At 31.7% G+C, this 21219-nt stretch overlaps 1 protein-coding gene across 1 annotated transcript in view; it reads left to right on the top strand.

Moving 5' to 3' along the window:
- The first annotated feature begins 3137 nt into the window (after window positions 1-3137).
- LOC129225709 (methionine aminopeptidase 1-like) overlaps window positions 3138-21219 on the top strand; it is a 42726-nt gene continuing 24644 nt past the window's right edge. The window contains exons 1-6 of the mRNA XM_054860192.1: window positions 3138-3282; window positions 10376-10427; window positions 11819-11892; window positions 14089-14149; window positions 17656-17747; window positions 20289-20372. Coding sequence (XP_054716167.1) covers window positions 3166-3282; window positions 10376-10427; window positions 11819-11892; window positions 14089-14149; window positions 17656-17747; window positions 20289-20372 — 480 coding nt within the window. The 5' untranslated portion in view covers window positions 3138-3165. The remainder of the gene's footprint in view (window positions 3283-10375; window positions 10428-11818; window positions 11893-14088; window positions 14150-17655; window positions 17748-20288; window positions 20373-21219) is intronic.

Here is a 21219-nt window from a genome sequence, read left to right as displayed (position 1 = left end):
ATTTTGCTTTGACCTGAAATAAGAATAAAAATTAAAAAAAAAAAAAAAAAGCATACGCGTAAACATTTAGTTAGTAAATCTTCATAGCAATTAAAATAACGTGGGTGAAACTTGAATATTATGAAAAGTACTTATTTTATTGTTTTGTCGAACTCTTATACTCTCCCATTTCATTCAAAAGTTCATGTTCACTGATTTTTTTTGATTTTTTTTTATTATTAGCTCATTCAAAGACACAATTTTATTTCTATGGTAAATTGCACATGTAATTTGTATGATGAGGAAACTATTTTTAAATATTATGCGTTTAAAATTACCGAAGCTAAACAAAGAACAACACGAAATTCTGAAACGAATTCAAAGCATTCACAAAATTCTCCAGAAAACTAGTTACAGCATCTATAAAAAAAAAAACAGTTTGAATATGCGCAAAAATTTTAAGAATTTTGATTCATCGGAGACCCCCTCCCCCGAAAAAGAGAAAATACCCCTAGAAACAACCTCCCCCTAAAAACCCCTGCCAAAACGAATTTGTAGAAAAAATTCAAGTAGTTTAAAACGAAAAAATCTGGGCCTGCACACCCACAATGATTTGTCGTGCTTGGAAAACAAATAAATGTAGAATGCATTTAATAATCACACACACACACACAAAAAAAAAAAATTAATGTTTTATCTTAGTTTTAAATTTATTGAAAGAAAGAAAAATAGTTGGAAAAATGAATTGATTTACTTTGAAAGACTTGAGTACTTGCGAGGATTCAACACTCGCCGTTAGCAAGTACGACACGTGTGAATGTGTATGAGACCCTGGAATGAAAAAGAAAATGGCTATGCTCCAGCGCACCCCTCCCTCACCCCTTTCAAGTCCTGGGGTCTTAACAAAACTGCAGAGGGGGGGGGGGGGGCTTATGGAACGCATTACGCACGCTTCGCTGAACGTGCAAATCAGCAACGAGCTTGCAATAAATGGGCGTAAATGTGAAACAGGTTTGAAGGTTAGAAATAAGTTGGGAATGCGTTTAGTCGGATATAGGTTGGTTTTAAACCATCCTCCGATGCTTCGAATGATCGGATGAGCGTATGAAAAAAACCAATTTCTAACCAAAACATATTTCCAACTATTGCGATGCATTTTCAACCTTTCTCCAACGTAAATCCGATGGTTTGTGCTACCTGGGAATGAACTGATGTGCGCATCACATGACTTCCTTTTACTCCTATTTAATGTCATTTCCCCATTACTGGCAATCTTAATGTGATTCAATAGTTGACTCTCTTAATATCACCAACAATGGCCAAATTGAAACAGATTTAGAAAAAAAAAATCGCCAAGTAGGCGACAAAACTTGGCGACCAAAAGACTGGCGATATATCGCCAAGTGTCCGCCAAATTATAACACCACTTGAGTTTACATCGAAATTAACTGATTTCCCCCCAAAAAGAGGTAAAAGACCCCTTTAGAAACACCCGAATGCAACCAAAAGGGGAGGTGCACATCTAGACCCCAATAGGAGTCTAAGTACCAAATTTCAACTTTCTAGGACTTACCGTTCTTCAGTTATGCAACATACAGGCGCACATACATACGTACATACAGACGTCACGAGAAAACTCGTAATTAACTCGTGAATAGTCAAAATGGACATTTTGGGCGTCTATACGTTCTTAGGTATATATGCACGTGTGATCGGGTCGAAAAAAAACTCAACATTCATTCGGGAGTGAGCAAAATGGAAATTAAGGTTTTTTGTGTGAAAATTTTTTCGTGAATACAATACTTCCTTTTTTGTAAAAGGAAGTAAAAAGTAGAAAATTTGTCTCGGAGGCAAAATTAGAGTCGAACTCGTGTATAACGAGCGCAGGGAGACTGCGATATTTGCTCATTATAACCAAGCGCTTCTAAAAGTACAGGTTCGTGAAAAAAAAAATTATACATACTTGCTTTGTTATTCTTATATTTTTATACATAATAAGGGAATTTTGTAATTTGATTTGAGCTGTCTTATTGTCTCTTTCTTGCTTTTGAGGAACGTGAGGTCCGAAAAACATTGTCATTTGCATCCGTGGCTTCAAAATGGTTTAAAGTTTTTCTGCATTAAAAGAAGCCAAGTGTGTCTACAGCTATTTAGCTTCACGTTTGTCGTTATGGTAATCGCTTTTTTTTTGTTCTATCAGTATCCTCGTAAGTATTCTCTTGGAAATTATAACATTCTCTTTAACAAATGTATAATTTTTAACTGCTCTTCTACCTCAAGAATTTCAAAAAAAAAAAAAAAGGCCTTGTCACCACTGGTTCTTATGATTTATGTCTTATTTCTAACTTTCGGTCCTCGCTCAATCCAAGTTCTCGTTAAAACAGGGCTCCTGGGGGGGGGGGGGGGGGGGGGGGGGGGTCATGGTGCGCGCCATTGAAATTTTTACGGAGAGTTGTTTTGAGGGGTATTTTTCTAATTTTTTGGGGGGAGGGGGGAGGGCTCTTGCATTTGCTAGGGGGTCTCCGTGATATTGAGGAGCGTACACCCTTGCCCTTAGGGGGATTGAGCACCCCCTGAGAAAAGTGTATATCCTGCTCAAAATGAAAGGGATCAATGGGCGAATAAATCTTATTTTTAACGAACTGACGTCCCTCAAAGCGAGCAATGCTTTTGATATTTAAAAAAAAGGATCAATAGGAGATGGCAAACATTTAGGCCATTAGGGGGGGAGGGGTTAATTTCGTAAAAAACTACTCTGGATTTGCGAAGCATAAGACCCTTTCCGCACCCCCGGAAAATTCTGAAATGACTGGCTTGTGATGATTCTCTAAGCTTGTTCACATGTGTGAGTCTCCTTTTGGAGATTCTATATACTTTCGAGCCAGCAAATTTGTTTTTTGTTTCGGTTAGTATAGCATAGGGACACATTAAATGAGTAATTTCTTCATGATTTAAGTTACTTGATGTACTCTCCCTAGGCGGCTGATGCATTTTCAAAGAGAAAAGCAAAAAGAGAAAGTGGAATTTTCATATGCAGGGACTTAAATAGTATTGAGTGTAACTCCTCCTCGTTCTTTTCCTCAGTTAAATAAAATCGGTTCCGTAATATTAACCGTAACAAGAATTTATTTACTACTACAACTGCTACTACTTACGGAAAATTCTTCATTTTCGTTTGTTATTGAAATGGCCGAAGTAATAAGCGACAGGAAATGTGAAACCCCAGAATGTAGTAATTTTGCGAAATTGAGGTGCCCAACTTGTATTAAACTTGGAATTGAAGGATCCTTTTTTTGCACTCAGGTACATATAGATATTTTTTCCGATTGTTGTGCTGTAAAAGTCATGGTTTTAATCACGTGTTTTTCGATGCTTTCTTACTTTTTGTTAATATTCTTTGCTTTAGCCATACAAATTTGAATAATTCTTTATGAAGTTAAAAATTCTTAGTTTATCTCAAACGTTTCTCTGCTATTACTATAGTTATTTTTAATATTTGCTACTGTAAAATAATCTTTGATTATAAATATTAAATTAAACTTTCGTCTTGTTTTGCGTTATTGCGCATTATTATTGTTTTGCGCTCTGGTTGAATTGAATCCAGAGTCGCTTACTCTGGAGTGATACTTAGTGTCGCATATATGTTGTGTATTTTCGTAAACTGATTTGTTAGACCGTTATGTAATCGATAATTTTTATTTTTTCCAAATGACTTACTTTTAAAAATATGTAAAAATACAATGCAGATGATTATTAAAGTTACAATGAAGTTTGTGAGAACATTTCTTAAAGCTCAAAGCAAATAATGTTTTCTGTAAATAAATCGCAAATTGTCAATTCACAGCTAATTGTTTTCTACATCTGTTTACTAGTTGATATCTGAACTTTTTTTTGTAAAAAGTTGTTGTACAACCAGAATATAAGTTGGAAAAGTAAATGCTCTTAAGTTATGCATTTTTTTGGTAGTGATAATAAGTTGCAGAAATTGGAAACAAAATAAGCAAATAGCCAAAAACTCGGAAAAAGCCAAACAATTACTTAACTAAAAATGAAATATGAATATTTGGCAATCTCACTTTCCTAGTGAAACTCCTTTTAAGTTGAACAATAGTTTATTTTTTATGCATTTTTTTTTCATCTTATCATTTACTTGTTGGCATAGAAAGATGAACAAAGATACAGCCTTGTATGTTGGACTAATTAGATTTAGTACTATTTATTGGTAAGGAAATAACCAGAAGTATGACCAATGAGATTGTAAACATTGCTGCCCAATTATATGTAATGTTCTGAATTTACATGAATTTATTTTTTCAAGTAAAAAGGTTGCACTAATATGTATGATGTTTGCATTCGTCAGTTCAACTCAGCATTCTACAGGTATTTCATGTGTAAATTTTATTTTAAGTAGCAGAAATAGTGCAACACATGTGTTATGCTTTTTAGCAGATATTCTCAAGGATCTACGGTACAACACAGATTCTTGAGAATAATTGTGACCATTTCTTGGTTTGGGGAGGAAAAAAGTTTTGGAAAGTTAAAAGTAAAACATCATAAGTTTCAACTAATGAATATTTATTGGATTTTCCGAGTATTATCTGCATCTAGCATGTACTAGTACTTGTGTTAACATTTTATTTTTAATTATTTCTCAATGTTCAGAGTTCATTCTTTATTCTCTCATTTAGATTATGCAATTAATCTTTTGTCAGTTTATCTTGCAGGCTATATTTTGATTTCTAATCTAAATCGCAGACTGCAGGAAAAAGTTTTGCTAGTAGTGCCTGACTAAATACGTGGGACCCAATAAAGGTCAAGATTTACGGTCGCCACTCGCCACGTGGCGACTCAGTTTTCAAAATTGGCGACCCCAAAAAATTTCTGCAGTTGCCAACTTTTTTGGGTGTTATGTTAATTTAGATCCCAAGAAAAGAATTTCAATGCATCAGTACTATAAGGATTTACCGATAGAGACCGTACTCCGACTGAATGTTGTTTATTTTACAAAGCTTGCATGTTCTTTCTCACTGCCTGCCTGTATGTTGGTTATTTTACGATGCTTGAATGCTCCACTTACGCGTTTTAGGCCATGTAATAAAAGCAAGAATACAGTGAATTAGGAAGCCATTTGAACAAGATAAGAGCGTTTGCTCCTCTGTCTTGACTCTTTGTTTTTCAAGTAATTAGCGTACTAGAATCATGATTTCAAGAAGAAATCATTGTATTTTAGATTATATTTCAGATTAATTTTGGTTATGCCTTCAAAGTAATTTCCTTTTCACGTTTTTAGTTTAGTTGCTCAAATGGTATATTAAATTGAAACTTGATTCTTTAACATCGTATTATACACCGCCTCCGATTATACAAAACTTTTTTTTTCTTCAGGCCCATTTTAGAACCTGCAGATTATAGGCCGCTCACGGATAATACATAGGAAAATACGGTTATTAAACGTGGTTCGTACGCTCCGGAAAACCTGGAATTGGCATGGAAAACGACATAGTTAAAACTGTCAGGGAAATTTCAAATTTTGCCCCCCCCCCCAAAAAAAAATCCAATTTTTTCTCAGGGAATTTTGTCCCTTGAGTTCTTATCTTCGTTTTTATCGATGTTTCCTGAAAAAAAAGTTTTGAGCCAAAATGAAGCTGGCAATAAAATAAAAAAGGACCGCGGACAACAGTATTATTTTGCCCCTCAATAGTTCCAAAGAAAAAAATTCCTAAGGTGAACAGGAATTATGCACAAATTTAGCGGGAGAAGAACATTTTCCTGCATCTAAAGCACAAGCCTGCGGATGGTAGGGTCAATTGGGAAAATCGTTTTTTAATCAAAGTCTTTTCAGCTACGAATGAAACGTAGTCGCCATATTTGGTCATTGATAAGGTGGAAGTAGACACGATGCTTAAAAGCCTAACTTTCCAAAAACAAAGCAGAATTGGATGTTTCCTTTAACTGCAAACTAATGAAGAAAAAAAAAACGCGAAATGTGCTGCAACTTGTTTTTTCTTTTTTTTTTAAAATTTATTTTAAATATGTAATTTTTTTGAGAAATGAAAAATTTTGTTCTTAACACTTAACCTTATCCTCATTGCCTTGGACGCAAATGTACTAAAAACTTTTCAACTGAATTGTAGTTTCACGAAGATTTATTATTTTTAAATTGTTTTCACGCTACAAATTAAAAAAATTATCTCTTAATTTTTGTCGTCGCCGCTATATTTGGTCATTCCGAAGATGGCAGTACACAAGACTTTTTAAGAGCCTAAGTTTCCGAAAATGGCATTGGATGCTTATTGCAGTGCAAACTATTGATAACAACGAAAAATATGCCCTTTTTCCTGGGTAATTCGTAATTATTTTCTGGAAAAATGCGAAATTTTATCTTCAGAACATTTTTTTTAAATTCTAATTGATTTAGACGCATATGTGCTAAAAACTGACTATTTTGTCTTAATTGTAGTTTTTTAAGGATTAATTATTGACCTGTTTCTAAAACTTTAAATCTTGTTCTGAAAGTATGAAAATATTTTGCAAATTTTGGCTCTTTAAAAGTGAAAAAAAAAAAAAAACATAATATTGTATGTTTTTTTACATAAACCCTCGAAGGTCGTTCGATTCTATTTGTTTCCCAATTAACTCAAACAGCCTTTATTCTGAAAAAATCGTCAAAATAGGAAGACAAATTATTTAATTTAAAACTTGAAAAGGCAACTTGTTTTGACCCCCCCTGTGCGCCCCGTTTTATTATTCCTTTGCCATAATCAATGTTCCATGTTGTCCCATAAATCCTGTATTTCATTAAAAATCCTATACATCATAAAAAATAGAAAGAAAAAAACTATATTACTATATTTCTATAAGTTATATCTTATATTTCTGCTGTGATGTGGACGCTAATACTCGCAATCGATTAGGAATACGTTCCATTGAAAATCGTTTAAACAACGGGGGCTAGTTTCTATTTATTCGAATAACTGTTGTAATTTTTTAATCTTCAATCGCATCAGATTAAAATATAAGCCAAATAGCCAGTCCTTTGATCGTTTTCCCTTCATAGTCATCCTAACATAGAGATGCTGCGTATGGAACGTAGTCGCCATGTTTGGTCATACCTTTAGTTCAAATAATGCAAAAAGAATTTTTTTTTTTTGGAAATATATTCTTGGTAAATGCCAAATTGTATATTACTGGAGGAGGTTTGTAGTTAATTATTTTTATGCCAAAAAGAAAAAAAAACCCATTAATCTTAATTATTGAAAAAATTCAAATCGTATGTTTATCCAATATTTTTTCGATTCCCTTCGTGCTAATTTTCTTACAGTTAATTCTTTTCATTAAACTAGTTACCTGAAAGGTGCATGTTGATTTTTACTACCATGGTGTTTGCAATAATTTACAAAAAGATTTTAAAGGAATTTGTTGTTGTTTTTATGGGAAATACTTTTTTTTTTCACTGTGGGACCATGGTACTGTGTACACTACTTTATTTTTGGTTTAATGATTTTTTTTCCTTATGAAACTTTAAAATGGGTGGAATGAATCATTTGCTTCAGGAGTTCCCAACCTTCACCCAAAGCCTCTTATATTTCCATGATTAATATAATTTATATTTCTTGTTAGCATTCCTTTAGCATCACTTTCATAATATTTATTTCAAAAAATACAAATTGAAATCCCCCCCCCCCATTCTTGTACTAGAGCGCTGTTTTCAAAACCCGGTAAAACTGGTGGCCACCAAGTTTTTTGAGTCTAGTGGCCATTGGCCTCTTGAAAATTTTCTGAATCTTGAGGTCTAGGACCCAAGACCTACAAAGTTTGTAGGCCCTATCTCTATTCTCAACGTTTTTGAAAGTTGAGATTTTGAAAATTATATTTCTCTATGTGCCTATTTTCAAAAACAACTTTCTCTGAAGGTGTCTGTCTTAATAGAATTATTCTTGTGAAAGTGTTGTCAGTTGTTTTACTTTTAATAAAGATAAAGTTATTCGTGAAAATTAGTAAAAAATTGGACTATGATTCTGCCCTGTAGTTTACAGAAAATATAGACCAGAAGTGTTCGAGCGGGTTGCCGAAAGTTTAGAACTATACCACATTCAGAGATTTTTTTCTGTAAAAAGGGAAACAAATAGTATTTGCATTTTGCTGTCAACTCAGCGTTATTTTGTTCTTGTCCAAGCCAAATGTATGATTAACTTAACCAAATGACGCAATCCTGTTTACTGCCTATCTTAACACAGTATAGCTATCATTGATGTAGTTTCTAAATTATTTCTTACTTCGAAATTCAAAATAAGGAGTCAAAGTTAATTCATTTTTCCATTCCTGATGATTATTTCAGACAGTACACTAGAATATATAGGAGGCAGTGAGAAGCAAAGGGAGGTAAAATTAAAAATTTGGAGATAACCAGTACAAGTTGGTAGCAGGGTTCATTGATTTAAATCTTGATTTAAATTAAGTGATTTTTTAAAAAAAGTCCTTGATTTAAATCAGTTGATTTGAATTAAGTGATTTTTTAAAAATCATTAATTAAGTCAGTTGATTTTACTTTTATAAATTAATTTTGCATTTTTAGAATGTATTGCTTTAAATTTAACTTCAACAGGCAAAACTACATAGATCCCTCTTTCTGTTTGTGTAACAGATTTTCACTCTATTGCTTTTACTCCAAAATTAAAGTTTAGAACAAAATAAAAATTTGGAGTTTTTCTTATGCACCATGACTAATATAGTTCAGAAAAGTAATTGTTCAACATATTTTACACTAAAAACGTACATGATAATGGAAACCTTACCTTTAAGCAAAGCATAAAACAAAATCACATCTTATCTAAGCACTAGCTGCGTGCCTGGCATTGCACAGGCTGCTTAAAAAATGAAAGAGATGTCCAATTGATGTTTTTGTATTACTCTGACATCAGTTTCTAAAGCGCCAAGGAGTAAATAAACGTGCATAATGCAAGATTTGCAAAACAACAGTAGAACATATTTTTGGCAAAAATCTCTTTAACGTTAATCATAGTTATCAATACAAGTTATGAGTATTTTCAATTAGCACAAAGATGAAAATATATGCATTATCAACTATAATGTGTGCTCACGTTAAAATGAATTACATCTGATAGACTATATCTGAAATATTTATGTACAATGACAATCAGCTTTTTACATAAAATGTCGCACACTTTTTGGTTGATTACGTGAAACTAAAGCACCAAGACTAAATAAATACCAATAAGCATTAATTTAATACCAAGTCATCAGATTCCAATTCAGCTTTAGTTAAAATCCTTAAAAACAATCTTTTTTGTTCAACTCTGTTTCACTTAAAGAAATCAAAACAATCTTAATTTAACTTGTTCTTTTAAGGATACAATCATGTATTTCAATAATAGAAACAGGAAGGAAAAAGAGAGTTATTACAATTTGAAAACTCACCCATGTGACAGGAAAAAGTCCAACAAAATAAACATAATTAGTCGCACATCCTAAATGTACCAAAATATGAGGCCGGTAAATGATAAACTTACACTACAATCAATAAACATAGCTAAAGAAACAACTTTCATATGATGAAAAGAGTTAAGAATGTTGAATGTAAAAAATGAAAAAAAGGACAGACGATAAAATAAAGGCTATGTCCGAATAGAACAACCAATTTTAAACTAATTTAAAATGAAGTTCTAGATGGAAACGTTGTTTTAAGATTTGGACAGCAGCCAAGAAAATCTCTTTTAAAACAATTATTAGAATTTTACTTGCTCACCCAAATGCAAAATGGCAACAGGAAAGAAATAAAAATTTCTGAATAACGTTATGTTAATTAACGTTTTAATTAATATCTCCGCTAATTAAAGTTGCACAATTACGAGATTTTTCTTATTTTTTTTCTTTGGAAAATTTCGAATTGATCCGTATCTCGTTTGACTCGTCGAGAAGATCGATCTTCAGACAGACGGTCGCAAACAGATTTTAATATTTTGTGGAATATAACGTATTTATAAATCTTAAAATACTATTGAATAGTTAGAGAACTTTAATTTTAAAAGTAAGTTGAATGGATCATCTTGTATGAAATATATTATGTTTATAAACTTAAAGTAATTAATATCTGCAAGTTTTAGAACATTAAAAAAAAAAAAAAAATCAAAGAAAATCACGATCCCTGGTTGGTAGGTGAACCTCTCCTCTGTCTTAGGGCAAGAGATAGCACTAGTTGCCCTGGTAGTTGTTGCTATACAGCAGGATGTAGAAAAAAATTTCAATGAAAGTCTACCTAGGATGTTATTGAAACGTGTTTTACTCAAAACTTGATGCAAACCAGATGCATTGTTGTTGTGTAGGATGTTTGTATGTTAACAAAAAATTAATATGTGTTACGTTTATATTTTTTTAGGATTGTTTCAAAGGCAACTGGAATGTGCATAAACAAATTCACAAGAAAGCTAGTAAGTTATTTTAAAAAAGTTTTTATGCAGTTGTAACTCATTTTTAATCTTTCACATGTGTATTCTATGTGTCCAATCTGAGATTTTAATGCATGAAAAAACTGCTCTTTCTAAAATCATATTCGGTAAAATATTTAAAGGTCAATATCATTTTTTAAGGGTGTTAAAACCTTTTTTGAAACATTGGTCCAAACTCTAACCTATAAGATTATTTTTCAAAAAAATAAAATTTTATATTTTGCTTTAAAAGTGATACTAAAATTAGTTTGAGAACAGTCTGCTCTAAAATTCCCTACAAATTGATCATTTGATACAATAAACATATTTATCGTACGATAAATGATAATACTTTGATGTGAATAGTTTCACTTTACATATATTCTAGATAATGTAGAGTAGTTTTAATCGAATTTAACAAAAGTGAGTTTTTTACACCAATTCATTTTTCTTTTTAAAATAGAAATTGAGTCAAATTGGTACTTTTTCCAGTAAAGTTACGTGCATCACTTGTTTTGCTGACTTGAGTTTTTCTTTCTACCTTGGTGACAATAGTAAAACTGCCCAAAGCGAATTGGGAAATATCTACAAGTATATGGCAACTGTAGAATTTAAAAATTGAAGTTATTGAATGTTGACAACTATGAAATTTTTAGTTTGCAGTAGCAATAAATAAATTAAAATCGCCAAAAATAAAAACTGTACCAATGACGTAACTTTAACAAAAAATTACCTACAAATTATCTGCTGGTTAGAATTATGAAATAAGTATGCTTCGCAAGTATCTTCCAGAAAATTCTCAAGTTGTCAGGTATAAAACTGATTCATAGAAAAATGTGTTTTAACATAATTGATATGTTGACAGTTTATTTAAGTATCAATGAGTGCAGTTTTGTAACATTGCTTTTAACTTTTAAAAGTGGCCAGTGAGAAAAAAAACTGTGCCGGCCACTGGCAACTAATCCAATTTTCCAGTTTTCAACTGCAAATTTTAAATATTTTGGTGGAATTCAATTTCAAAATGTGTTGTTGAAAAACTATCTTAAAAAAAGATTAATTCAATTTTAATGAAAAGTTGTCTGATTTATTTTTAATTATGCATATTGTATGATTTATTTAGGAAATATGTTACCAAATTTAACTTAATGCTTTTTGCAAAATTTAATTAGTTATTTATTTTGGAATGATTGTTATTTTATTTATTTATTTGCGAATTTCATACAAGAAATTTGTTGAAGTTTTATTTGTTGCATCGTAATGATTTTGTATTCAATCTTAAGTTGGTAAACCTTAAAAAAAAAAATAATAAAAAATTTTTGCTTATAAGTAGTTTTATTTATAATATGTGTTTATTCTATACCTTTTACTCATTCTTGTATGATAAAATATTTCAGAAGGAGTAGGACTCAAACCTTATAATCCTTGGCCAGAATATGAATTTACTGGAAAACTTCGGCCTTTTCCTGTGGTAAGTTATACTTTTTGTCTTTTTTCAATCTCTATGTTTTAATAGGTTATACAGCCCAGGGGTGCAGAATATGGGAGAGTTTGCAGAATTGTTTTTAACCATAATTCTCTTAAATAATAATAATAAAAAAACAATTGTGTGATAATAAAATGCTATGAGTAAGGATGCATACCTTCCAACTTTCATTAATTAAGCCTAAAATGGACACTTCAGTCCCAAAATTGTATGCATTTCAAAATCCGATTTCATCTACCCATGTAAGACATACCTGCTTTTGTTTACAATGCAATTCTGTCTCTTAAGCACTACTAATTTTGTATTTTCCTTTATTTTCAATATTTAATATATTTTATATTATGTAGTATAGGACTTGCATGATCTTCATTTTGCCACGCTGGGTTTTCACGAGCAGGGCAATAAATTTTCGTTTTTCAAAATTTGTATTTTACCATATATTTTGAATGTGCTTTTTACAACATCTTACTTTTTATTTTCATTACTTATGTGTTGGTTAATAATGTATATTTTTTAATTAACATTAATTTTAAGACTTAAATTAAAATTTATATGCATTTATCTAAGCTTAGGCATGCTACCCATTTAGTCTAGAGATTTTCAAAGATGCAACTTGTTCATTCTCTACAGAATTTTCAGTAGTACTGAATTAATTTTTTATCTAAGCATAAAGCAACTGTAAAGTTTTAGGAAAATTTTGATCAGGATTGGGAGTAATAGCATTTTCTGCACCCTTGATGCATCTTATAATCTAAGTGAGAATATTTAGTTTTTTGTTATACAAAACTATTCCTGGATTTTTATAATAATATACATTTTTGAAAACTTTTCACCAGTTTCCTATTTTTCGGATTAAAAAAAAAAAAAAAAACCATCAACAGTCTATTTTTGTGAAATTATTCTTATATTAACATCCTATTTCTTTTAAAGATAAATATACAAATAAAATAAAGGGTCCTAAATTTTGTTTCTGTAGTAATAATTTGTGTAATATAGTGTGTAATATGATATTTTTGTATGGTGTAACATTTTTCATTTTTTGTAATATAAGTCATAAGGTAATGGGTTGGTCTTCAGTGTTATTTACAAACTACTTTTAACAACTTAAAGTAATTAAAATAGTATCATTAAACGTATAGTCTAAATGAACGTATTGCAACTAATTACTCAATTATACCCTACATAAAATTAACACACACACACAAAACTATTCTTCAAATTTACTATTTTGATTCTACTCATTCTTTGTGTGTGACAATTTGAAGTTTTGAGAACTTTTATGCTAAAACTATCAAATATTATTTCCATTTGAAACATTTAAAGGTCATTTTTATTAGCAGTTCCAGAATCCAGTATTCATTTTTTTCTTTTTTTTTTTATAGAGGATCAAAATAAAATTTTAATTTTTTGGGAAGAAAATAAAAGTTATGCTATGCTTTGATGAATCAATGTATTAGTAGGGGACATCTTTTCAAGCCACGCCTTGTTTGCAGAGCTGTCAAATTTTGAAGCATGTTTTCAAAATATTCTTCAGTTTTTTTTTAACACTTTTGACTTTCAGTTGTTTTGAACTTTGATTTTTAGTTACCAACTGCCGCAGGCAGCTAGTCTAGCCGCCCCAATGGCTAGGTAATGTTAATTAGTGAAAATTATATCTTTGTTCATACAATTTTTTTCTCAAGTATGCAACTGCCTCCTGTGTATCCTTAAACTTTTTGACATCAATCCTCATATATATAATAGACATTGATCGAGTAACAGGCGTGTTTCAACAGTCAAACTCACGAGACGGCATGATAATTTGATATGTTTTGGTAATGTTTAACATGCAGGGAAAGGCTTTATTTTGACAAAGCAGAACTGAATCCGGTAACTTAACAGTTTTACTGGTAAGACTGTCATTTCAGGAGAATGAAGAAACAAAAAAAGGGTCAACTGTGAACGCTACCTACTGGAGTTTAGGGTTCATCTACTGGAAGTGAGGGTTACCATTTTAATGATCAATATATCACCAAACAGGCGATTGCTTGGTTCAAATGTAAAAGCAATTTTCACCCGTCATACCTTGACGGGCGACTTTCTAGTTCTTACGATTTGCTTAATTCTGAATTTCAAGTGAAAAGTTTAATGCAAGCTTTTAAAAATATTTATTACTGTACTGAGGTTCTGTATTCTTTTCAGACCCCCAAAAGGGAAGTTCCAGACACCATTCAGCGCCCTGATTATGCTGATCATCCTGAAGGTAATGATCCAGCACATACTCTTCCTTCTAAAACTGTTGTCACATTCAAAATGGCTTGCTAAAAGTACGATCAACTCCCAATTATTCGTGAGCAGATTGTCTCAGCAATCAGGAAGGTGCATTTTTGTGGCAAAAAACAAATACCACAACTGTTTTTTTTTTTTTGAAAAATTGTAAATTTAAACTCTTGTTTTATTTATTTTATTGGTTATGTATTTATTTATTTATGTTTTAAATTTATTTGTTTATTTATTTATTTATTTTTTTGTGTTTTCTTCAATGTTCATACTCTTGTTTTGATGCTATTTTTTCTGTTGTTTAATTATGCAAAAAACTTTTACTGTGCTATTTTTACTGTTCGCAGAAAGTAATCTGTATCAATACAGTCAAATTTTTGTAGAAGGACAAGTTTTATCTCATTTTAGCCTTTTTGTGGTTTATCTGCGAATTTTATTATCTGCAGCACTTGTGCCACCCAATTCCACGAATAATCGGGAGTTTACTGTATAACAACGGCAGGCCTCTGATGGTTAACCCAGAAAGGTTACTGTCATTCATGAGAATTTTTTTGTTTTTTCAACACCAGAGTTTTATTTTAGTGTTGTACAACTTGTTAATTTTTAACTGCACACACATATTTTGATAGTGTTGTCATTTTACTGAAAGCATGCTAATCTTAATGCATTGTGTAGTTATTCTTAGCTTAGAAATAATAATCTTAAAAACCATATGAAATGAATGATTAACCTGGACAAGCCCTACCTGGCGGCATTGTGAAGGCTATGCAGAATCTAATCATAGCATTACGCCGCTGCCGGGTTAGTTTTGCCCCACCTATATATAGTTCAAAGTGATACTGACTTTGACAAAGTGATCCAATCAGAGTCACTTCGAAAGTGAGGAATGAGGTGTAAAATAAAATATTTCATTAAAAGTAGTGCAACTTTTTAAACTGAAAAATTTCTGTGTTTTAAAACTCCCTTTCTATTTCAATGCATCACAAAATTTCTATTATTAAATATATTGCGCAGAATATTGCACTGTAGATGTGTGACTTCAGATCAGATCAGAAAATTGAGAATGAACGAACGATACAATGAGCTGTGTTCCTTGTTGTCAACTTATTTTGCAAGAAAAAAAAAAGACATGTAATAAAAGATATGAAGTGGTGCAAAGATACTCTAAATGACTAATACTAATATCAACAATGAAACAATATAAATATGCAGAAAATCCAAGAAATAAGTTAAACAAACCTAAATTAAAAATGCATCTAAGCATAACTTATAACAACTTTGCTTACTAATCAATTTAACATAAACTTGTATTCCTTTCCTGCAAGTTGAATGAACTGAAATATTTAAAAGGTATAGTAATAAAAAGAAAAAAAAAAGTATTTTATTAGAATAAGCTTTTGTGTTTACTTATGAAGCAAAATTAATTCATTTATATTCCTTCATTTAGTGATTTGCTTATTTAATCATTCTTTCATTTATTTTCTTTTTCCCTCATTTATTTTTTCTGTATATTGGTTCATTAATTTATGTACGTATTTATTCTTTTATTGTTTTATCATAGTATATTCATTATTTTAGTTCCTCTTTCATTTGATCAAAAATATTTTTTATAATGAAGTAGAAAATCTTCCATTTGAAAAATATTTCATTTTTCACTGGGCCCTAGGGAAAACGTTAACTTTTTTTTTTGGAGGTTCAAATTTACTGCCAAGAATAAAAAATAATGTTTCATTGCAAGTTTTATTATAAAATACGCTCTCCTTTCTTTGTGTATTGTAATTTTCAGATCAAGCTTTCAAATTAGTTCATTTTGAAACAAATAAGATATCTTGACTATTTCACTTTGACCCCACATCCCCCTACTTATATTTCATACTTGCCAACTCTACTGTTTTTAATGGGAGACTCCCGTGTTTTGCTTCCATCTCCCGCTTTTTACGATTTTCTCCCATTTCTGCAGTTTTTTCAGTCAATCATCAAAAAGTTTAACTTTCTTCTCAATAGCTGGTGCCCTTTTCTAGTCCACCAATGTCAGGGAATAAGAATTTTTCCAGTCAATAACTCATTTAGTAAAAATGCATTTTTCGGAAGCTTTCCACATTGCACGTTAAACGAAGCACGTGCTTTGCCGAAAATCGCAGCAAATATCAATCCTTTTGTATCTTGAAAATATTTCAATTATTTGGAAAGTTTGAAGTTATTAAAACATTTGCTACCCTATACATACGTATTTTTATATTTTATTTTCATTATATATTGATTTTTTTTTTCCGTATTTTAGTAATTAAATTTTTGTAGCTACTTTTTTGGTAGAGATTGGAGAATGTACGAAACTTTAAGCAAATTCACTCCTTATTATTTAGTTTTTCCTTTGCAGTATACTTTTCTTGCTACTACCAATTTGCTTACATCTGCAAAAAATCCCCATTTCACTTTAAATTTAGTATTCATGTTATTTAAAAACATAATTTAATACTGTTGTGAAGATATATCGCTGGTGAATCACCTATATACCTCTAGTGGAATCTCCTGTTTTTTTTTCCTTTGAAGGTTGGCTAGTACAGTAAAACCTGTAAAGTTGACCACCTTTGTAAGTTGACCACCTGTCTAAGTTGACCGTTTTTGTCAGGAACGGAATTAATCCTATCTTATGTAATGAAGGAATACCTCTGTAACTTGACCACCTCTCTATCTTGACCACCTGTCGATCTTGACCACTAATATACACCAGCTTTGGTTTGGAGTATTGTAAAAAACCTCTTGTAAGTTGACCACTAGGCAAAAGCATTAGATTGTACTAAAAGTTTCATCAGTTATGCCTCAAATAAGTAAGCAGACATTTTAGAAAAATCTATGAATATTTATGTTTCCATCGAAAAACATTGGGCTAATGTAAAGTCCCAGAAAATAAGTCAAACTTTAATAAGGATTTATTTTGTTGAAAAATATATTACCATGGTTACAAATGTACAAGAAAAAATCAAATCAAGAATTTGAGTCACTTTTGACTTGTTATGAATTTTTAGGAATTGTTAATATCAAGCAAGTAGTTTTTCATAAGCAATGGGGCTTTTTTTTTTTTTTTGATCGATTCACAGAAATTTTAAATTTGTATAATACTTTACGCATCGTTCTGGTAAATAATCTCTAAAAATATTTAAACAACATTTTTTTCATTGTTTTAAAATCATGTTAAACAATGAAAGTGAGTTTAAAGTATTCCAATTAGTTAAAAAATAAGCGCATGGGTCAAGAAATGACAACAAAAAAAAATGTTTTCATTACTACACTCTATAAGTTGGCCACCTGTCTAAGTTGACCACCAAAGTACTGCACCGCAAGTGGTCAACTTACACAGGTTTCACTTATCTTATTTTCTTCTTTGATGGTATTTAAAACATCATTGTTTTTACTCAGTAAAAAAGAGTGTTGGCTCTATGAATGTAATATTAGTTATTTCAGAAAATATATTTAATGCTTTTTTTCTAGGTGTTTCTTTGTCTGAATCTAGTCTAAAAGGAACAACTAGCATTAAAATTCTCGATGAGGAAGAGATCAAAGGGGTGACTCTAGCGTCGAAAGTAAGTGCATTTTCTGTTAAAAAAGAATGTCATTGTAATTTTGACTTTTTTTTTGCATGCATTCAGTTTATATTTCTTACTTTTTTTTATTTTAGTGATTGCGTTGAATATGTTGATAGAAAGAACTAAGCACACTTTGAAAATTTTAATGATTGTAATACTAATTGAATAAATACCTTGAATAGTATAAGACGTTTGAATAGTATAAGAAAATAAAACAACCTAAAAAGATCCAAATTTAGCAGGAAAACTGCATGCGCTTGTTCCGGGGTTTCAAGGAACACCTTTATCAATGCAAAAAAGGGAGCTTTTGGATATAAAGGCTCTCGCTGAATGTCTACACCCTCTTTTTTCTCTTTTATTGCATTTAAAAGGGGATTCCTTGAAACCCCCTTTTATGTTTTTTATTTACTATTGATTGTTATTCTTTTCAGCTTTACAAATTTTCCTCTAAAAAGTTGATTTACATTAATAAAAATCATATATGGAGCCTGTTTAGAATTTTGAAATGTTTAAATCTGGAGCCTTGTATAGAATTTTGAAATAATTTTTGTTCTAGCTTCTAGCATGAAATTAAACAATGTACTCTGCATGGACGCAAAGTACATATGTACATTTTGAAATTGCATTGAACCTATATAGTGCTTAGAAAGTATTCATAGAATGTTTCTAATTTTATGTAATTCATCTTAAATTGTTTTCATAAAGTTGAAGAAATAAATAACTTCTGAAAATTGTTTGAATTTTTTCTATGAAACTTGAATTACACTTCTTGACAGCATATTGCTGAACTTGTTCTGATCTGCCTGTGAGTTCTTAAAAGAAAATGGAAGATCCTTATTTCCTTCAGTGGCCAGAAATATACTGTCCAAGGTCTACTCAGCAAATTGTCCCCAAACTGAACTTGTTTGATGTGGTTTGGATTCAACATTTTTATACTTATAGTTAGGGCAAACCTAACCTGGCAGCGTCATAATGCCGTCGTTAGCATCTGCGTAACCTTCAGGATGCTGCTAGGTTAGGTTTGCTTCGACTAATAGGTCACTTCCCTGAAAAACCTAATTATAAGGTAACCAATAAAGTTCTTGCCGTTTTTACTTTGCCATTGAAAGAAGTGATAATAGTTATGCAAAATTTGTTTGTCACTTGGCTTGGGCAGCTGTCAGGTATGTAAATTAATGTATCACGTGTTTTTAATATCTGTCGGGAGAGATTAGCTCTAGCGTGACCTGTACAGTAGGATAGCAAAATGGAAGTGTCTAAGTAGCTCTTTCGGTGTTGTTAGCTTTATGATTTTAAAATGGGTTTTTCTGCAGCTGGATCAACTTGTCGAATATGTTAAGCACTTGTGGACAGTGCTGTGAGTGGACATGCAGCAAGGCAATGGTTACAAAAACTCAGATCTGGAGTTTTGTCTCTGTGTCATGAACTTCATAGTGGATGACCACCAACCTTGGATAATGAAACCCTGGAGTCAGTCATCATCAAGGACTGTAGCCTAACATGTGGTGACCTTGCAATACAGTTCCAAGATTCTGATAGAACAATTATACTTCATCTGCAACGCCTAGTTAAGCCATACAGGCTAAGCCAGCGGTTTCAACACAAGCCGTTATAAATTCACAAGAACCAAGGTGTGGCAACCTGTATATTGTTGCTTATTCGCCATTGTAGTGCACACTCACTCGATCGAGTGATTTCTAGTGATGTAAAGCGGGTCCTGTAAGACACTCTCAAGGGTTCCAAACATTGGTTCTCATCACAAGTCACTGCCCCTTACACCGCATGGTTACCTATGCAACCGCACAAAATCATGTTTTGTTTCTGGTGGACTAGTCGCCAAGTTGTTCATTATGCGCTGTTTCCAGCGTCCCAAATCATCACCACGGCCATGTACTTGCAGCAATCGTAACGACAACAACAAGCATTGCAAACGAAGGAGCCATCACTAATGAATTGCAAAAGAGTACTCTTCCAGCATGATAATGCACAACAGCATTTGACACAGGTGGCCATGGATACCATTTGAGGATTTGGTTGGGAGACTTAGGGTCATCCTTTGTTTTCAGCTGACCTTGCACCAACAAGTTACCTCATCTTTCAATCCCTGTACATTTATCTTTGGGGAAAATCCTTCATGACAGAAGTAGACCTGTGCAAAGCACTCACAGACTTCTTTGCATCCAAGACACCCAAAATTTACCTCAAAAGGATTGCACAACTAGAGACACGGCAGAAGACCCTCAATGACCATGCAGATTTCTTCGAGGACTAACAATTGGCTATACTTTCTGTAAGCTATCTTTTTTTCTATCATTAAAAACGGCAAGAACTTTATTGGTTACCTTATACTTTTGTATTAGGTCTTATGCTTGTAGAATAAATTTCATTTGATCTTTTAAAGAAATTCCTTAAATTGGTAGATCTTTTTAAATCACATAAAAATTCTTTTGAACTTCGTCCTATGCTCATTGCTCGTAATGATTTATTTGTATTTCGTTTTAACAAACACCTTTTTCTAATGGCATTAAAATTTTACAGTTAGCACGAGAAGTTTTGGATACAGTTGCTAAAGCTGTCGCTGTCGGAGTCACCACTGACGAGTTGGATCGTATTGTTCATGAAGTAATTAAAAACATTTTCAATATAATACTTTCTTTTGTTTCAACTTTGAACTATGTGTTAACTTTGTTTATCTTCTATTTTTTAATGTATCTAATTTCAAGGGAAATTGTTGAAAGCTTATAATATCAGTTCCATACTTTTTATTTTACAAAATAAGTTGGCAATACCTCATTGTATAATCCAATCACAGTGAAGTGTCTGTTTCACACTTGCCAAATTTTATGAATTATGCATAAAATTTTGCATTTTAGTTGTTTCATATTTTTAGACGTCAGTTCTGATTTCTTTAGATATTTAAAAATCTGATAGCGTCCGTCTCTGTAAAATGCTTCCGTTTTTGTTTGTTGTATAATTCTACCGCATCGATATTGCTAATTTTGTACTTACCCTTGTTTTAATTTTTTTTTTATGTCTCATATTCCATAGCAGAGAACTTGCACGATTGCCAATTAGCCACGCTCTTTTAGGAATTTTAATGCAATTGAATCAAGCTAGATTATTCATTTTTTCTAAAAGTTGATTAACGACATTTCAGATGGCAATGGAATTAAGGGAATTTAGTTAGAAAATGTTGAACGATACTTAAATTCAAGATTTCCCCCCCTCATTTTTGGGGTTTATTAAAATTTTTCTGATCATATTAGAGAATTTAATTGTTAATATATTAGCTTAATAAACCTTTGTACTCATGCTTTTACATCGTAATTGATTTTGTGCATTTTTAATTAACTTGGAACACATTTTTAATCTGACAAGATAATGGTGTGCACAAAAAAAGTTTTACTGATGCCCGTTTCCAAAAGTTTGAAAGCTACTCTCTAATGCAGGTTTGAAGTTGCTGGAATAC

This window comes from Uloborus diversus, chromosome 7 (genome assembly GCF_026930045.1).
Source record: "Uloborus diversus isolate 005 chromosome 7, Udiv.v.3.1, whole genome shotgun sequence".
Taxonomy (NCBI): Eukaryota; Metazoa; Arthropoda; class Arachnida; order Araneae; family Uloboridae; genus Uloborus; species Uloborus diversus.
The sequence above is the reverse complement of the archived record's forward strand: the minus strand, read 5'-3'. Positions and strand labels throughout refer to the sequence as shown.